At 42.7% G+C, this 15,112-nt stretch overlaps 1 protein-coding gene across 1 annotated transcript in view; it reads right to left on the reverse strand.

Annotated features, from left to right (window-relative positions):
* Nucleotides 1–3,308: 3,308 nt before the first annotated feature.
* Nucleotides 3,309–15,112, reverse strand: part of LOC139695217 (uncharacterized) — a 130,646-nt gene continuing 118,842 nt past the window's right edge. The window contains exon 3 of the mRNA XM_071593902.1: nucleotides 3,309–3,587. Within this exon, the coding sequence (XP_071450003.1) occupies nucleotides 3,309–3,587 (279 nt within the window). The remainder of the gene's footprint in view (nucleotides 3,588–15,112) is intronic.

Here is a 15,112-nt window from a genome sequence, read left to right on the forward strand (position 1 = left end):
AGGATAATTGATTTAACTTTTATGAATAATGAAGGTTATTTAATCCAAAAACAAATGAATTTTGTATTTGTTCAGTATGTAAAGACCTTTCACGCCAAAAATATCGGATTCAATTAATTCCTTACTGGTTGCTCGGTGGCATGCATGCCTGAATAATAACCAAGTTTGTCGGTTCTGCTTTTATCCCTACTAGTAATAATCTATCCGTTACCTGTTCTATGTTGACTACGTTTCCTCCTACCTCTTCATTTAATACTATGGCTACCCCTCGTTGGCTCTCGTCCCCGCCGCTGTATATTATTCTATAATTATCACCCCAGTAATCCCGCTATCCTTCCATCTCACCTCGCATAGACTTAAAATATCTATATTTCCCCTTTCCATCTCTTGCTTAATATTCTCCAATTTCCCTGTCCTTATCATTGTCCTCATGAATACCTAAAATATCAATGGAAATGAAATGAAATAATTAACTTTGTAATTCCACACACTTTATTTTAAAAACACGACCCAGGTTTCGACGTTGAACGTCATCATCAGGTGGTCCTCATAGATGTACGCTGGATATATAGTATATACCTTCTGATCGAGGGAGGGGGGTTGGTCAGAGAAGGAGGGAGGTTGGAGGGGTAAAAAGGTTACAATGCAGCTGGGAAGAAAAGAGAATTACCTCTCTTGACTTATAAGAGTGGTAGGTCTAGGAGTGGGGAGTGGGAGGGATACAAAATTTCGTTGACAAGATCATCTTTCCAACGGACACATTTCAAAATTTCTAACTGCTCCAAAGCATCGAGCCTTTGGCCTTTATTTTCAAAATGAATAATTTTTGTCACTAAGTCACTTTTGTGGTCACTTTCAATGAGGTGCTTTGCACAGAGGGATGTTATGTTCCTAATTTTTACACATGTTTGGTGCTCTTTCTTTCTTTAAATTTCCGTCCTGTATTCCCAATATACTTTGTGCTACATTCTGAGCACTTTAACTCATACAATCCACTCCTCAGACTTTGTCTGAAGTGTAAGAGATCAGGTTCTTAAGGCATGAACCACCGTAAAAGGACCATTTAATTTTTTCTTTAGGAAAACTTTTTATTACTTTTTGAGAAATAGTCCCAGGATACAGTATTCTCCGCCATTTGGCAGTGGGATCTTTAAAATTTTCGGGGTTGTAAATTATAACGTTAGGGAAAACAGCTTAGGCCCAGGCATACAAGACGATTAGATAGAAAGGGCATTAAGGGAGATGGAAATAAATAAAGCCGTGGGGGTGGATAACATTTCAGGGGAACTATTCGAATGTTTAGGAAAATGTAGGAGGAAGGGCTATATGGGCTGATTCGTGGTATTTTTGAGGAAGAAATCTGGCCGAAAGACTTTGTGAGATCAGTTTTAGTTCCTATTCCGAAAAAGGTAAAGGCTACGTCATGTGAGGACTACAGGACAATTAGTTTGATATCACAGGCAGCTAAAGTTGTTCTCAGGATAATAAACAAAAGCAGAGAGAGTAGGGCAAATGATTACTTAGGGGATGATCAGTTTGGGTTTAGGAAGGGAAGAGGTACGCGTGATGCCATTGCAGTAATGAGATTATTAATCGAGAGGAATATAGAACACAACCAGGAGGTATTTGCCCGTTTCGTAGATTCCGAAAAAGCGTTTGATGGAGTGAATTGGAAAAAACTAATGAGTACATTGCAGAAAATATGAATAGGTTGGAGGGAAAGGAGGCTAATCCGCCACCTGTACATGTCTCAGACTGCTCAGGTGCGAGTGGGTAACGGGGAGCCCGGATGGGCAGTGTTAGAAAGAGGTGTAAGGATGGGTTGCCCATTATCAACGTTGCTCTTCAACCTGTATGCAGAGGAAATGATTAAAGAGGCATGGGAAGAACTGTAGGTAGGAATGAAGGTGGGCGGGGAATTCGTAAAATCATTTAGGTTTGCTGATGACCAAGCTTTAGTTTGTCAGTCAGCCAAGGGGTTGCAAGCATTGCTGAGTGAATTGGAAATTCAGTGCGACAGGTATGGGATGAGAATCAATATTAATAAAAAAAAGGTTATGCGATTTTCTAGAAAGAAAAAGGCTAAGCTAAACATTAAAATAGGAGGGCAAAAACTAGAGGAGGTAGAACAGTTTACGTATCTCGGTAGCGTTTTGGACCAACCCGGCCAAAATAGTAGGGATGTAAGGAGAAGAATTGCGCTAGGCAAAGAGGCTTTCACAAGGAGGAGGGAGTTGATGACAGGGACGTTGAGTAAGGATGTTAAGAAAAGACTCGTAAAAACTCTGATATGGAGCGTAGCTATGTACGGCGCGGAAACGTGGTCATTGAAGCAGGAGGATAAACGTAGACTGGAGGCTTTTGAAATGTGGGTGTGGAGAAGAATGGAGAAGGTAAAAATGGGCAGAGAATAAAACAAATGAGGAAGTACTTGGTATGGTGGGCGAAGATAGGGGTTTGTTGGGATAAATCCTAATTAAGCAGTGGTATTGTAGTACACGATAAGTCATGTAATAAGTAGTTAATACCTTTATCCATTTAACTTTGATCCTTGCTTTCTACAGATCATGTTGTGGAACTTTACCCGTGAGTCGCAATAACTCGCCCTAGTAGGAATCTGTATGTTATTTGTGTGAAAAATCTCCAGAAACAAAATATCATGGGATGAGAGGGCGAATCTGTATTTACTTTTGGAGTCTTCTTTGCCGATTTCCTCCATCTTACGACGGCGCCTCTCTTTGGCACCAGAATCATTGCTTCCGGGCGTGTTGTGGATTATGCTCACTCGCCGCGTATTGATTGGTCCGTCTTAATCACTCTCTGCAGTGAGTCGCGCACCAGATTTAGTTCATTGCGATTAAGAAGGTATTGAGATTTCCAATAAAGAGGAGATCTAAGTTACATTTCAAAGTAGAATGGTATTTTAAAATAGAACTGTTGTTCTTTCAGTCTGCTGAAGTCCAATGGGTAGAGCGTGAAAAAGGCCAGTGGCACTTAGATTTTTGTTCGAGACATGAGCAGAAGCAAAGAGGTGAGGATTGACGAGGGTGAAACACTTGGAGAAGGCATAAATTAAAGAGAAGTCTGAAGAAGGTTCCATTGTTTGATAATTCAGAAACATGTGCCTAGAAAAGAGGATTGATGAAGGTTTTCCATGTCGTATAGTAATAGAGGAATAATTGTAATGAGGAAGGCAAACGAAGTAATACATGGTCCATTCTAAAATTCCTGCGCATGATTTTGCTGTGACGGGGCTATCCATGACAGCAAGGTAAAACCGGTCGGGAAATGTGGTGGGGGTCTGCCCTTCATATACGGAGCCGGTCGCCAGTTTGCTCCGAGCAGTCCGAGCGGACAGGCGTGAAGTTCGTTTTTCGACTTTGTAGCACGGCAATGATACGGTCAAGCTCCATCATGATAATGGCTCCAGCCACTCGTCCTTCATCGTTACCATCTTCCTGGCCCGGAGCACCCAGCGGTGGTTCCCCAGCACAAGTCGCAAGTCCAAGTCTCAAGTCGGTACTGCAAGAGGCCTGGGGTAAACCACTCCGTGCGACTTTTATTTGTTTCGCCGACTGCAGAGAAAGCTGAAAGGAAAGCATTGGGAGACCGTGGAAAGTATGCAAAAGCACGTCACATCGTTCCTGAAAGAGATATTCCCGTCAAGGAGTTTCAGGTTGATTTCCAGGCTTGGCAGACACGTCTCCGCCAGTGTATTGCGGATGCAAGGAGAGTATTCTGAAGAATTTGAAGTATTCGTTTAAGTAATATCAATAAACCTATATGTCCCAGAGAATGCGCATTACTTTTATAATTGATCCTGTAATGCAAGAGACTGCTCGTAGTAGTGTTTATCAGGGCGCACGAGGGGCAGTAAAAGAAAGGGCATTGAAACGGCGGCGCGGAATTGGAAAGGGTTTCGACCCGCTGGGTGAAGTCATGATTAAAGCAAAAGGCATTTAAGTTTGCAATGATTAAAAGTGCAAAAGTTCTCTAGAAAGACACAAAGTTACCAATTAATCTTCAGAGGAGGGAACCCCTCCCCTTCAAACGTGGGTGTCCATCCGCTATAATCGGTAGACCACGTTTGGCAAAAATATCTCATTGGAAGTTGATGCAAGAGCTGGGGACGGGAATTCCACTTCTCGGGTGGGGAGCAACAAGACATTCTGCGGAGCTATTCGGTCGGAGTTATGGAGGGGATTCTAGTTATTTGGGGCGTTTGGTTTCCGCCCCGGGTGCTCTAATACCCCGCCCCCCTCCCCCCCCTCTCTCTCTCTCGCCATCAGGGATTACCTCCCCTCTCGCCCGCATCCCCCTTTCATGAACGGTTCACGCCCCGCCCTCGCCACCGGAAGAGCCTTCCTTCCCCTGCTCCTCGGCAGCCCGCGTCCGTATCGACTCCCGCTCTTCCCCCCGCCCCTTCCCCGCTATTTAAAATTTCGAACTAATTGGAAGTGTGAAATCCTTTCAGCGATCTCGTTTCGGGGGCGAAGTGTGGCCGAGGGTTTGTTCCTAATCCTATATGCCAGTACACCTCTTCCTTCCTTGCCCCGGTTGTCCTCATTTGCCTAATTAATGGCAATGCGCGTCAGTTCCCATTCTATCCGTGGCTTTGTGTAATAATTTGGAAGGAAAAAGCTTTTTATGTCTGGAAATTTAATAGCTTATAAGGAAGCCATCCTTTCTCCGGGGTTGACACTGGATTTTGGTTCTGTTTATCTAACACCCATGTATTAAGCCGCATCCAAGTTGTTGCTAAGTGTCAAAACTGCATTTTACTCATTTCCAGAGATTCAAAAAGGATACATAACACCGCTAGAACAGCCAACATTTCCGTGAAGGAAATAGGTAAGCCCTTCCTCCCGGGACTGTAAGGGTGGCCTCTCGATATCTCCTTAAACAAAATAAATTTCGATTTTTGATTGTGTTGGTCCATTGGATCCGCCGAAGGGCAGTGAACGGACGGACCAAGAGTTGAAAAAATGGTATATCATGTATACACCAATACTCCTAGGGAATAAATTTGAAGATAGTTATTCTTTCAATAAGGATGCCCTTCACCATACCTGTAGTTTGTTAGCTCTTATGAATGCATGTTCATGCCTAGAGACTCATCCAATAGTGATTGGCAGGGTTTGCAAGCTAAACAATTGAGAAAGCTGGTGAAATGGTCCTCTAGGCTAAATATCTTATTTAAGTATCCTGCAAGCCACCGCTAGGGTGTGTGGCAGGGGTGAATGCACACTATACTAATATTGACCCAAATATGACCCTACCGAGGTCGGGCAATGTTCTTCCAGTCCCTTATTTTTCGTGGAAAAAATGAAATCTTAATTCCCGCTGTTCTACACTTATTATCTGTAATTTTGCTGATATGATCTCTCATACCGTGGTACAATGGGGGCGATAATACATTTTCAACATTATTACTAAAGAGATGTTCTCCAATTAATGCAAGATATTCTATCTGTAATTTAACCTCCTTGAGAGATTCCCTGCCTAGCTCCTCTAATATTTTAGATACGCTTCTAAGTTTATCATATCAACGTTTTACAAATCTAGCTCCTCTCCGCTGCTCGCGATCCAATTCGGCAATCAATAGAACTTCGTGAGGATCCCATGAAATAATAGCCGCATACCCTATAAATGAGGCCCAACCAGCGATATATAACATTTCCCTTTGACTTTATCATCAGATTTACCAAGTAATTTTCTGATAAATAGTAATTTTTGTTAGCCTTAAGGCTAGGGGAAAGGACTAAGTTATTATACTAGAGGAGAGTGAGTAAGTTGTTATTATCACCAATTTTTTGCCTAAAGAGATCTTTGATCGATAACCTTGATTTTAAGTGAATGGCATAGTCAGAAAAGCAAAATTAGCCAACGAATTCAACCTTATGGAAAAAATCTCGTATTCTTGCATAAGTATCGTGTCCTTGCTACGATGTTTTCTCTCTATTCCGGCAGAACCATCGATCAGAATGACCCTAGGGATTTGAAAATGATTTCACCTTGGCTGCTTCTTCTTTTATGCATATCAATCCATTTCCCCCATTTCCACCGTTTCGCGAATCCTTTGCGGTGCTTTTTTACTGATCGGGCTCCCGCCAAAATTATCCACGAAAAAGAAGTGTTGTAAATTTTTTACATTTCTGGTGCTGATCAACAACATTTCCCAAAAATGTTCCATCGGAAGTATCATTCACAAGGCTTGAAAGGGGACGCATCATGATAAGGGAAAATGCTTCCAGCACTGGGCTGAATAATCCAAGGGTTCGGGTTCAATATCTATTTCTAGGCGAATATAGTAATGTGTCCGTGGCGAGCATTTCTTGCTCTTGTAAGTGCGTCAACTCGCGAGTCCTTGCAGTTTGCGGCATTTTTCGCAGTTTCCTTTGTGCCCATTTATTAGTGCTCTCTCCCCGGAGGAGACGGCATAGAAACCGTCACCGAGCCTCTCGGATGACAAGCCCTCATTCCCTTTGAATACGCGCCTCTCTTGCCTAAACCTACGCGTGCCACAAAGTGTATCAATTGACAATAGAAATAGTCAATTCCATGTCGAGCCAAGGGGTCGAGTGGTTGAGGTGCACGTGGCATCTCAACGAAGGAGGCGAAGGCGCTTCTTAACAATGCGAAAGCGAGCCCCAAGTGGCCGCGGGGCAAGCCGTTGCGTTTACCTTACCAAAGGAACATCTGAATATTTCTCCATTGGTGAGTGAAATAGCCCCCAAGCGCCATCTCCTGGTAAAAACATTGGGGCAGTTGCTTTCCTAAACAGGAGGATTTCAGTGTAACTTACGTTTCCTCGATGGCCTAAACGGTGAAGAGCATTAGCAAGATGAAGACCGTCGTTCCGCTCCACGTCAAGAAAACGTTTTTACGTTTGCGATACGTTCGATTTGACTCTCCCCACCATTTCTGTGTGCGAAATTTTTGGGTTCCTATCCTTTTACTTATATCTTTATTCTTGTGAATGAATACTGGTTCGCAAGATTTTCTTGTTGTAATATACGAGAATAAAAAAACCTTAAGCACAGCAATCAACCCGAAGATTGGATTGGTGGGTGATGGTAGAGTTCACTCAGTACTAAGCCCTATACGGCGTGTGACATTCACACATCAAGGTAGGGGGGCCAGTTCCTTTCCCTGTGCCGGCTATGATTTCCCAGGAAGACCCGAAAAATTACAAAGCTAGGGTGGAGCTGTAGGTGCCCATAGACTTGCCTGGAAATCGAACCAGGGCCCCTCCGGTCAGCAGTCCAACACTCTACCCCCTGGACTACCGCGACTTACACACAGTAGTAGTAGTTTCTTGGGGAGGCGACCAACGGCTGAGGTCATTTGCGCCATAGAGGATGGACAAGAAATGATAAAGGGTGGAGAGCATCCCGGCGTCGGCATTACTCTACGAAAGGCGCCAAGGGGTCCGCAGCTTAACGTCCAATCCGCCGGACGACGTACTAACTCAACGTACCCTCCACAAAGCGCCTCAATTAGGAATCGAGATACCTCGGAAAAATATTCAATACCGCCTGGATTTGAACCCGAGCACTCTGAGTGGTTGGGTGGGAAGCCAGTACGATAGCCACCGAACCAATCCCGACCCCCCCAAACAAACATATACTCACATATATACATATATATATATATATAATTATATATATATATAATTTTATATATATATATATATATATATATATATATATATATATATATATATATCCCTCCCCGGACTATAACCTTGAAGTGGTGGAACGGCTTGTGAGTGCCGTTGACCCCTAGAGCTGTACTGGCGGGAGTAATAATAAATGCTCCTGGCATGAGCCAGATAGGTCGAAGGTTGGTAGCCAGACGAAAGGTAGTCCACGCAGTGTCTGTTCCTCAGTGAGCCGGCTGCAATGGCGTCTGATCCCAGTGGCGCGGCCAGTAAGTGATGGTGTCACGTTAAAAACACTATTGAGGAAGGCAACGGGAAACCACCTCAATTATGATTCCCAAGATAAATATGATGGACAATACAAAGATTTTGAGTCCTGGCAACTACGGGACTCGGCTCATTCGGCCGTGTGTTGTGCCCGGCAGCGGGGGACGCAAGGCTTCCTCAGTCGTCATCCCACGTAACCCTTGCAAGATAGAACTGCCAGCAGCAAGACAGAAGGCGAAGGAGAAGAAGACCAAATTAGTTGGAATAGCAATGAGGAATGTAAGGACAATTTTGAGGATAGGGAAATTGGAGAATGTTAAGCGAGAGATGGAGAGGGGAAGAATAGATATTTTAGGTCTATGCGAGGTGAGATGGAAGGATAGCGGGGAATACTGGAGTGATAATTTTAGAATTATATGCAGCGGCGGGGACGAGAGCCAACGAATGGTTGCCATAGTATTTAATGAAGACGTAGGACGACGCGCAGGCAACATACAACAGGTAACGGATACATTATTACTAGTAGAGATCAAAGCAGAACCGACGAACTTGGTAATTATTCAGGTATACATGCCACCGAGCAACCATAAGGAAGAAGTGGTCGATAGGATAAACGATCAATTAAAGGACATAATCGCGTGTGAGATGAAATAATCACCACAAAGACGCAGGTATATATGGAAAATGCCAGGTGACTCAAAACGGTATCAGCTAGATTATATTCTGGTTAGACACTGGTTTAGAAACAGTGTGATAAATTCGCACAGCCCCCCGGGAGCGGATGCAGATTGCGAACACATTTTAGTTGTTATGAGATGTAGCGTCCGTTTCAAAATGGTAAGGAAGGGGGTGGGGCGGGTTAAAAAATGGAATGAAGAAGCGAAAAATAGATTGAAAAGAAAGGAATACCAACAGGCAGTAGAGGAAATCATGGAGGATTTTAATGATCTAAGTACTATCGAAGAAAAATGGGATAGTATCAAAGAAGGGTTTCAGAAGCTACAAAAGGCACTACTTGAACCGTTAACGCGAAAAGGACTAGGAAACCATGAATCACAAATACGATGATTACAAAGATAGACGATAGAGGAAAATGAAAGAATGTACACAATTACTTAGGCACAAATTTAGTACAAAGAGTCAATCAATAAATTGAGGCGGACAACAAATAAAGCGAAAGAAGCATGGTGGAAGACGCAGTGCGAGGATATGGAAAGTCTGCAGAGTAAGGGTGAAATTGGTGCGCTGACCAGCATAGTTAAATCTTTATCGGGAAGTAAAAAGGAAGATCTATGCTATCAGTTTGAGATGAGGCGGTTAAGGTAATAGTTGACACAGGAAAGATCCAAGAGAGATGGAAGGAGTATATATAAGAACTGTATAATAAAGATTTAAGGCCAAGAAAGTTAGACATAGAAAAGGAGCATGACGTAGAGGAAGATAGCTTAGGTCGAGGCATACTTGACGATGAGGTAGGAAGGGTATTAAAGGAGATGAAACTAAATAAGGCCATGGGGGCGGATAACATTCCTGCGGAACTACTCATATGTATAGGAAAATGTGGGAGGAACAGGCTATATGGTCTGATTCAAAGTATCTATGAAGAAGGATTCTGGCCGGATGACTTTGTGAAATCAGTTTTAGTTCCTATTCCGAAAAAGGTGAAGGCTACGTGATGTGAGGGCTACAGAACAATAAGTTTGATATCCCACGCAGCTAAAGTTGTTCTAAGGATCACAAAAAAAGGATAGAGAGTTGGGCAAATGAAAACTTAGGGGATGGCAGCTTGGGTTTAGAAAAGGGAGAGGTGCGTGTGATCATATTATAGGAATCGAGAATAATATAGAAGAGGAATATAGAACAAAACCAGGAGGTAACTACCTGTTTCGTAGATTTCAAAAAAGCGTTTGATAGAGTTGATTGGGAAAACTAATGAGTATATTGCAGAAAATAGGAATAGATTGGAGGGAAAGGAGGCTAATCCGCCACCTGTACATGTCTCAGACTGCTCAGGTGCGAGTGGGGAACGGGGAGCCCGGATGGGCAGTGTTAGAAAGAGGTGTAAGGATTGGTTGCCCATTATCAACGTTGCTGTTCAACCTGTATGCAGAGGAAATGATTAAAGAGGCATGGGAAGAACTGGAGGTAGGAATGAAAGTGGGCGGGGCATTCGTAAAATCTGTTAGGTTCGCTGATGCCCAAGCTTTAGTTTGTCAGTCAGCCAAGGGGCTTTAAGCATTGCTGAGTGAATTGGAAATTCAGTGCGACAGGTATGAGATGACAATCAATATTAGTAAAAAAAAAGGTAATGCGATTTTCTAGAAAGAAAAAGGTTAAGCTAAACATTAAAATAGGAGGGCAAAAACTAGAGCAGGTAGAACAGTTTACGTATCTCGGTAGCGTTTTGGACCAACCCGGCCAAAATAGTAGGGATGTAAGGAGAAGAATTGCGCTTGGCAAAGAGGCTTTTACAAGGCAGAAGGAGTAGTTGAGATGGACGTTGAGTAAGGATGTTAAGAAAAGACTCGTAAAAACGTTGACATGGAGCGTAGCTATGTACGGCGCGGAAACGTGGTCACTGAAGCAGGAGGATAGACGTAGACTGGAGGCTTGTGAGATAGGGGTGTGGAGAAGAATGAAAAAAGTGTAATGGACCGAGAGGAATAAATGAGGAAATACTTTGTATGGTGTGCGAAGAGAGGGGTTTGTTGGGAGAAATCCTATGGAGGCAGGAAAAGTGGGTGAAGGGGTGTTGACCGGCAGTGGGATGTTGAAGACTGTAATTGAGGGGAGAATGTTAGGCAAACGAGGAAAGGGAAGGAACAGGATTGGGATGTTGGACGGGATTTAGGGAGTAAGAAAGTACTCAGATTTGAAGAGGAACCTGTTATAGAGTAGGATGATGGATTTTGTGTTTTGTTGGGAGAAATAAAATGTATGTTTGGTAGTTGTGTCCATCCAAAAACCTACCTTAACCGGATGATTACCTAATAATAAATAATAATAATATATTTTAACAAAACACGTATTTTTTTAGTAACAAATGGGTTTTAAAGAAATTTAAAATAAAGCTAAGCATATTGGCGTTCAATATATTGGTGTTTGTTTTTTAATATCTGACACATTCGTTGTCTCACTTTCCTCATTATTTCATCATCCCCTCCTACTTCCCCTTCCCCCCTCCACCGAAATGCTTTGTCCCACCTCCCTCCCCCAGAAAACTCTCTCTTTCCTTTTGCCTGCCTTCTCAAAATGTACGTTTGTTCAAGTCCTCCACTTCATTTCTCCCCGCCCAAAAGCGAGCGGCGCATGCCAATGCGGGGTTACACATGCATTTGATAGGCACGGAAACAAGGGAAGCCTTTGTGAGATCCTTCCGAAAGAACATTTTTTTCAAAGGACCCTCGCCGAAATGAGGCGAGGCTTTTCAGCGGGACGCATTCTTTTTACGGTGTGTTTCCCTTCCTGGTGTGCCGCCGACTCAGACCCTACTCATCGCACGATGCTCACGGCTCTCCATCGGCAAAACGCCGTTCCGTCTCCAGGACGAAGCGCCGTCCCTCAACTGCCATCCCCCCTGACCATCTCGGATGAATGGGCACTGCACACGGCTTGGGCAGGGTCGAAATCAAAGGACGGCATATAAATGGAGAATATTTTGGAGACGCTAGTAAATTTATCATGACAAATGTTTTACAAATAATGTCCTCTACGCTGCACGCGATCAAATTTGGCAATTAAAGTAACTTCGTGAGGATCCCATAGTACACTGGCAGCATATTCTATAAATAAGGCCTAATTAGCGACAGTTAACATTTATATTAAACCTATTCATCACAACTACCCAGTACTCTTCTAATAAATCCTCATTATTTGTCAATTTGTCCACGTATTCCCCCTAGTATGTGTTTCACTCAGGAAAGGTCGTGAGTGAGGGTAACGCCTAGGTATTTGATTGAGTCTACAGATTCCATTTCGGGGTTTCCGAAGCAGTAGGCAGTCGTGGGGGGGGGGGGGGGTATTATTGAAATTCGTGCGTATCTTACATGGAGTTTTGCTTGGGATAAGGAATAAGCCGTCAACTTTCCTTCTTTATCACGACATTGTTCACTTTTTCTACATTGAATTTAAGATATCAGGTAAGAGTTAACTTGTTAATATAATTTCTGTGACTTGGAATGTGTTGCTAATAGTGTTTCCTGGTTTTGAGTTCTAGGAAATACCATCATGAGAGTCAAGCATTTAGTTTAGTAAGTGGACCGAATAAGTTTCCTGGTGCCAACTGTTTAAAGTTGGGCTTGAGGTTCCGGTTAGTGGAGAAATCATTGAGATTGCGCTTAGCTGAGGTGTTCCCAGGCTCATCACTCCCGGGAAGCTCTGGTCGGTTACCAAGGTCTCTCCTTGCATTAATTCCCTTGATATGTTTAGAATATGTGCTGCGAAATAGGTTCTTTCTCTAATTTTATCTGATCAATTCCCGGGATTAAAAAAATATAGATCATTGAGTTTCTTTTTCAACGAGCTAATAATATGAAAATGAACTTCAATATTGGGCGCATGCTTTCGAAACAGCAGTAATAAGCAAGAATGCTGGGCTCGTTATGTGAAGGTAGAGAGCCCACCGCGAAGTGCACCCCATTCATGGCAAGCATGCGACGCATTCACCCGTAAGGGTCTGGGGGAAATTCTCTCTCCTTCGTCACATGCAGTAAAATTCAATGATGCGTGAAAAACATTTAAAATGAAATCGTGTATTAATTTTCACTTTGGATTGCACATATTACCAAATTAACGATGAAATGACCTTGGAAACGTCAACTCAGTTAATTTTAGGGTAGCATGAAGATTAAAATGCCCTTACTTCAGAAATACGTGGATGAGTTCTTTGTGTTAATCCTAGACATTCTCTCAATTCACAGAACGTATCGATGAGTGTCGGTGAAGAGGGAGCAGAGTTAGCTGAAAGATTTATCGCCCCAATTAGACTGACGTCAGCATGTTAGTGTTTTGAGGGGTGGCAGGAAGGGGCTTGCGGGGCCGCCCATTGGTGCTTGGGAATCAAGCCTAGGAAACGGAGGCCGCCGTCAATTAATGAAACGTTTCCCTCCCGCCCACCCCACTATTCCCTTCGTCTTATCCCGGAGTTCCCTACGTGGGCAAGTGGCAGGAGTCGATTGATCTCTAACCATTAGGATAATTGGTGGTTAATATTACTCCATACCATTTTACTTTTGGGAAGTTCTAATTGTCGCAAGTAATGTTTTCTTACTGTCCTAGCCAAGAATGGTGCGAGGGAAAATGGTTTCCTTATATCTTTGTTCGAGTCTTTATCCCTGAACTATTGGTTGTGGTCTCCCATCCAGGGTAATGTGAGGAAATAATCGTTACCTCTACATTGTCCATTATGAAAGTAATGCGCATGGTTTGATTGTGACGCGACTATCATTGGCAGCGCGGTAAAACCGGTCAGGAAATGTGTTGGAGGATCTTCCGTTCCAACGCAGCCGGTCGCCAGTTTGCTCCGAGTAGTCTGAGCGGAAAGACGTGCTTCCGCGTGAAGTGTTTCTTTCGACTGTGTAATACGGCTGGAGATGGGCATGGCAATGGCCCTAGCCACACGTACTTCATCGTTACGAACTAACAGGTCCGGAGCACCATCCCACCAGCCCCCTTACAGCCCCGACTTGGCTCCTAGCGATTTGTTTTGTTTCCCCGACTGAAGAGAGAGCGGTCGATAAATCTATTGTTCCCAGAAAATGTGCATCTCTTTTATAGTGGACCCTCTATGTCGACGCTAAACCTGGTGTGCTTTTCATTAACCAAGAGTTCAAATGCTTTCGTGTGATGAGCGTGCCCTCACCGTATCCAAACCTGAGACTTAAACGACAACGTGACTATTTCCATTCGTTCAGAAATGGTTTTTCTCGAAACGTGCAAACTTTTTCATCCCCTCGTTTTATTTCCCCAGGTGTGCGACACTCCTCCCTTTATCCTATCCCTCTTGCTTTTGCCATTCGAATTCGATAGCTCGTTTGACTACATACTCGTAGCTCGCGGATGTGATGTTTTCTTCCTACGGTAAACGGCTAACACTTTTTTAAGTGGCAAAACGTATGAGACACGTGATAATGTAATGGGTAGGAAATAGACTGTATGATTCATTGTCCATATTTTCTGGGAAAAATTAACGTAATAAATCTGAGTGATTTTGTGTTTACTGTCAAGCTGTAGGAAGTAATTAGGCTCCAAATGGTAGCTAAATTATTATTCACATCTCGTGGTACCTACAGTATGATCATTTTCACTTTAGTCAATGAAAAGAGCCATTTGGTTTGATAAAAATGGCTCGATTGGGTAATAATTAGTTATAATATTGTTTTTAACATCAATGAAATTTGTTTGTCTCACTGTGGGTGCATCGTTTAAATTGAGTTCCGCAAAACTGTTGCATAGCACACATTAAGTGATCTCAAGTTGAGAAGCCAACACTCATTCCTCATCGACGTTTTCCCTTATCTCAAAAATTTAAATTACTAGTTGTAATAGTAAAAAATTAGGAAACTAATTCTCTTAATTAATGAATAGTCTTTATAAAAAAAATAATGAACTGAATTACCGACAACTTACACATATAAGTAAATATGAAGCGTATGCAATTCATACGTGATCGGAAACGTGATTTGTACCGATATCTATTTTTTTGCAGGTTAATCTGTTAATGAGGACTTTTTTAAGTGTTCGGGCAATCACACGCGGAATGTAAAACGGTACGTGAACTTTCTTGAACCGTTTGGCGCGTCCCAACACTCATTTTCTGAAAAATAAGGAAAGTATGGGAATTGATGGAAAACACGAAATCAATCAATGGGTATCTGAATATAATCTAACTGAAATAATGTATTTTTAAGGTGTTCCATTGTTCATCCTTGGTTCACTGACAATGTGCAAAAAGACAATTCAAAAGCGTATTTGTTTCAAAATTTTCTTTCGTGAAAGGTGATTCACATTGCATGCAGATTGCTTCTCTATTTCTTTCGGAATGAAATGAATAATCGAAGTTGTAAACGCCGTAGTAATAATATTATTAGGTTTTTAAGCCGCATCGCGTGCTTTCATAGAATAATTGAACTTTGCAACGCAAAACACCTCGATTCCACGAATTCGTGTCTCTAATTTTCCCAC

The sequence above is a fragment of the Hetaerina americana genome, unplaced genomic scaffold (genome assembly GCF_022747635.1).
Source record: "Hetaerina americana unplaced genomic scaffold, ioHetAmer1.1.p SCAF_6, whole genome shotgun sequence".
Lineage (NCBI taxonomy): Eukaryota > Metazoa > Arthropoda > Insecta > Odonata > Calopterygidae > Hetaerina > Hetaerina americana.